Below are 5,000 nucleotides of genomic sequence, written 5' to 3'. Positions count from 1 at the left end.
AAATTTCTCAGGGCGTTTGACGTATTCTTTATAATGAAAAAAACATGTGAAAACATATATACATGGATACAATTGCAGTGACACACACACACAGACAGACATAGACAGACAGAAAGACAGACAGACAGTCAGACAAACATTTGATAATTTAGACGATAACCTTAAAAATGGCCATAATTTTGACGATGTTTTCTTTGAAACTGTTGATCTTCCCGACCAGCATATTTTTACATGATTCCAATTGTAGCTGACACATGTATCTGTGCAGTTGGAGGCATGATTGTGGAAATTAATATGTACATTCATTCATTCATTCATTCATTCATTCATTCCTATATTCATTCATTCTTTCTTTTATTCTTTCATTCTATCATTCGTTTGCTCGTTCATTCATTCGTTATTTCACTCGCCCATTCATTCATTAACTCGTTAATTGATTCTTTTATTTCATTTATTTATTTAAAAACAACACACACACACAAACAAACAAACAAACAAACGAACAAACATAAACCTTTTTTGAATAGTACGAAGGGGCGAATCTTTGCAATGATTCCCCCCTTTGCCTTCATCATCATCTTTATCATCACCGTCATCTGCATCTCTGCAGCTGCCTTTCCCCTGCTCCAAACCAGCCTTCAAGTAATCTGAGAGGCTTTCCAGCTCTTTCAAGAATATTTTGTCTTCATTAAGAAGGTAGGTTAGGTCCCTCACTTTTATTATACACTGTTTCAAGTTCTCAATGCCATCGCTCAGATTATCCCTGGAATGAATGAATGAATGGATGAATGAATGAATGAATGAATGAATGAATGGACAGATGAATTAGTAAATGAATGAAATAATTCGTGAATGAATAAATGAATGAATGAGCAAATGAATGAACGAATGGATGAATGAATGAATGATCAACTAAGAAAACTAATGAGAATTGCACTATAGAGGCGAACCAACCTATTCTTCAGCCAATCACTTTTGATCTCCATCATCTGCAGACAGAACGTATCAAAAGTTATCTCCTCCTCTAACTTCTTCTGTCCATCTTTATTGGTCGCCAAATGATGATTCCCGCCATAGAATGCTGCGGCGAAACCCCATTGGCTGGCCACCGTCCAATCAACTAGCGGATCGTAGACGAAGGCTTCTAGTAGAGTTAGTAACGTTTCGCGATTTTTTCGCATCGTTCGAATGACCAGCTCACAACTCATTCTAAATGTGCCCTGTTGAGAGAAAAAATTTTTTCTGACAAATATTTTAAATAAAAATTGAAATTTTTATGAAACGTTTAATTTTATAATTTTCAACATTTTTTTAAAGAAATATTTTCGCAATTATTGACTTTTTAAAACCGCATACCTCAATGCCAGTGAGGCCGAGCGCATGTTGAATGTTTTGCGTCATCCTGAAAGGTACATTCTCAGGGACCTTCAGCGACCTACCCTTCTCGAAACACACGTTGTAGTCGATGTGCACAATCTTCACCGGGTTTAATAATTATCAATTTAATTATATTTAATTATACTTTTGACATTTTAAAGGCTTTAAATGTTCAGTCATTGTTCAAATAGTTCAAATAAAAGCATCCGATTCGAGCCAATAAACACGCCTACTTCTCCGGTGTTCAAATCAATGAGTAGATTATCCAGATGCCTGTCACCTAGGCCAATGATGTAGCCAATCATAGACATCACAGCTGTTGACCTCGCGTACGATTGGTTGATCTGCCACCAATCAGCTGGCGAGTTACTACTACACCACAATTCTCTGGATTTGTTGTCAATTATTATTATTACTAATTATTAATTTAATGAAGTAACTGCGTTGTATGCTGATAATTATGCCACTAACTAATACTCATGAATAATAATTAGCACAAAAGCGACCAATCACAGTGAAGCATTAGCGAAAGTACTTGGATAGCAAATCTTTGGGCGTCTCTTTAATTAATTCTGTCAACACCCTCTTCAAAATTGATGACGGCCATTCACTACGCTGTTCCATACTGATGCCCTAAGTTTCGCAGAAAGTTATGAATAAATTAATAAATTAACATATTTAATATAACTTATTGAATAATAATTATGATGAATAAATAAAACGACGAAGGTAATTTTGTATCTTGGAAAAACAAAACTTTAAAAAATTGAAAAAAAAAAATTATTCCAACTTTCTCTTTCAAGAGAGGAGTCAACTTATTGTAGAAGAGTTCAGCCGGTCTTGGTATGACAACACCGACAGCCTGATTGGTTGTTGACTGGTTGGCCATCGTCTGATTGGTCGTTGGCTGGTTGGCCATCGTCTGAGTGGTCGTTGACTGGTTAAAAGTTGAGTTGATAAATCATTATCACCACCATCATCATCATTATCACCACCATCGTCATTATTATCACCACCACCATCACACCATCATTATCACCACCACCATCATCATCATCATCAGCATTCCTGGCAGCAGCAGCAAACCACCACACGCTACAATCCTACATTTTTAAGCTGGGCGGCGGTCGCTTCCCTATGTAGCCACTTTTTGTAGATTGAGAACATCGGTGTGGCCCCCTCGACCCACTGGATCAGCCCTGAACGGGTCCCTAGTGGGGTGACGGAGTAGTGGCGAGCCCTATAGACCACCCCCTTGTGGCTGGTGAGGTGCGATAGCATTGATATACATTAACTGAATGAATGGTTAAACAATGAAAGGAAATGAAACAATACACACACGCATGCACACACACACGCACACACAACACACGCACACACAAACAAACAGACACCTGGTTAACATGTTATTAACGATCGATAAAAACTGCATGATCCTCTCATCCAGGTGCAAATCCTCCAACCCTTTGAACAAGTACGGATACCTGTGTGTGTGTGTGTGTGTGCGTGTTTGTTTGAGTGTGTGTGTGTTTGTGTGTGTGTTGTGTTTGTTTTTGTTAAGGTTTGCGAGCGGTAATGAAAAAAAAGATAACGAAAAAATTGAAATAGTGAAAAAAAGGGAAGTGGTGAGATTGGAAAGTGAGGTAGGAAATGGAAGGAACAAAGATACAAAAAGAAGAATAACAGAGAGAGTGAGAAAGAAAGAGAGAGAGAGAGAGAGAGAAAAAGAGAGAGTGAAAGAAAAAATCAGATGAAAGAAAAAAAAAATGAAATAATTCCTCGCCTAAGACCATCAGAGCCAATGAAAATGAGTTTTTTTGGTTTAGTTTTCGTCGGCAGGATTTGAACTGCGCTACTGATCGCTTCGATCGTTACTACCTGATCACGTGGTGTGACGTAATGGGATGTGATGAGAGGATATGAGGATGTGATGTATATACGTAAAATTTGGTTAAATTTAACTGACTTGCAGGCGATAATATATAAATCGACGAAACCAACCAACCAGTCAGGCAAACAGCCAGTCAACCAACCAGCCAGTCATCCATCCAACCAACCAGCCATCCAACCAATCAATCAGCCAGCCAATCAACCAATCAATCAGCCAGCCAATCAACCAACCTCTCCGCCGTGCGTCAAGCCTGGCATAGATATAACAGTGTTGGTGAGCGATTTTAAGGATGGCGAGATGTCTTGCATTTGAAGCAGGTGCTGGCTGCTATGTTTCTGAACCTTTTGGTGTATCGCTTGGTGGAGCTTATGGTGATTATGATGAAAATTTTACTGGTGATGACGATGATGCTGTAGTACTGGTGATGTTGACGATGATGATGTTGTAAAGAAGAAGAAGAAGATGATAAGGAATATGATGACAATAGTGATGATGATGAACTTAAGCTTAACTACCTGCTTGAAAATGGTCCAAGCCACTTCGGGGTTCTTAGCGTTCGATGGCCTCTTGATGGCATTAAGCGCCGACTTTATCTGGTGCCCTGGAGCCGATAATTAATTAGGCCCAATTAATTTCATTAATTGGGTCACAAATTAATTAGGACAATCGGATATTTCGTTAATTAGGCCAATATAATTAAATGAGACGGTCAAATGTTTTGTTCGTCGTTGAGTTAATCAAAATATAGTTAATTGGGAAAATAATTAATGAGGTCAATTAATAATTTCAACTAACGACCATAATAATAACAACAGCAGCAACAACAACAAAAACAACAACAAAAACAACAGCAACAACAACAGCAACAATAATAATGACAACAACGGTTATGATGAATGCCAATGAGAACATCAGCAGTCTACCCACCCAGATTCTCCTGGAACCACTTTTCGTGGTTCGACTCGGCAGGCTGTCTCGTGATCTCCACCAGTTTCTCCAACTGGTAGACGATCTGGATATTAATAATAAGAATAAAAAGAATAAATAAGAATAAAAAGAATAAATAATAATAAATAAGAATAATCATAGTAGCAATGGTGTAAAGGAATAAGTTAACAGGGCATTCATATTCATACAGCCAAACAATGCACCAATCAATCGGCGAACAACGAACCGGCTTGAGAACGGTTTCATATTTCTTCACGACGGCCATCTCTCTTTCCTCGGAGGTCAATGAAGCGCTACATAATAATTTCTTAATTTCAAAGTCCAGGTGTTTGACCCGCTTACTGAGGTCACTGCGAATCTGGGTCAGTGCGCCGAGCCAGAGTTCATCCCAGAGAATTGTTATACGACGAAGTTCATTTACCAGTAGGCTAACTTCATTTACCATTCTGGCGGTTATGATGATAATGATCGCGTTGAAGATGATAATGATGATGATGGTGATGATCGTATTGATGATGGAGATGATGATGATCGTATTGATGATGGAGATGATGATGATGATGATGGGAAGAGTGGCAGCGAAAATGATAATGAGACGAAAATATTTTGCACAATTTTTTCTAAATATTCACAATCATCGTCATCATCAACGTCATCATCATCATCATCACCATCATCATCACTAGCAGCCTCAGAAGCATCATCACCACCACCACCATCAACTGACCTGCCGTTGGATTTAACTAGCGTGTCCAAAATTATCGAAAAACAGTTACTGGCCTCT

The 5,000-nt window shown here is 38.5% G+C and overlaps 1 protein-coding gene across 1 annotated transcript in view; it reads right to left on the bottom strand.

Moving 5' to 3' along the window:
• Positions 1-5,000, bottom strand: part of HELRODRAFT_194220 (hypothetical protein) — a gene marked incomplete at its 5' end in the record, with an annotated part of 26,523 nt that overhangs the window by 10,308 nt on the left and 11,215 nt on the right. Inside the window, 15 exons of the mRNA XM_009031191.1 lie at positions 1-26; positions 161-260; positions 515-763; positions 955-1,220; positions 1,357-1,476; positions 1,611-1,764; positions 1,913-2,010; positions 2,168-2,299; positions 2,485-2,638; positions 2,781-2,861; positions 3,610-3,686; positions 3,784-3,869; positions 4,196-4,280; positions 4,443-4,662; positions 4,944-5,000. The exon at positions 1-26 is cut by the window's left edge and continues 121 nt beyond it; the exon at positions 4,944-5,000 is cut by the window's right edge and continues 7 nt beyond it. Coding sequence (XP_009029439.1) covers positions 1-26; positions 161-260; positions 515-763; positions 955-1,220; positions 1,357-1,476; positions 1,611-1,764; positions 1,913-2,010; positions 2,168-2,299; positions 2,485-2,638; positions 2,781-2,861; positions 3,610-3,686; positions 3,784-3,869; positions 4,196-4,280; positions 4,443-4,662; positions 4,944-5,000 — 1,905 coding nt within the window. The remainder of the gene's footprint in view (positions 27-160; positions 261-514; positions 764-954; positions 1,221-1,356; positions 1,477-1,610; positions 1,765-1,912; positions 2,011-2,167; positions 2,300-2,484; positions 2,639-2,780; positions 2,862-3,609; positions 3,687-3,783; positions 3,870-4,195; positions 4,281-4,442; positions 4,663-4,943) is intronic.

Source organism: Helobdella robusta (assembly GCF_000326865.2).
Source record: "Helobdella robusta unplaced genomic scaffold HELROscaffold_70, whole genome shotgun sequence".
Classification (NCBI taxonomy): domain Eukaryota; kingdom Metazoa; phylum Annelida; class Clitellata; order Rhynchobdellida; family Glossiphoniidae; genus Helobdella; species Helobdella robusta.
Note: the sequence above shows the minus strand (reverse complement) of the source record. Positions and strands in the feature narration are given on the sequence as shown.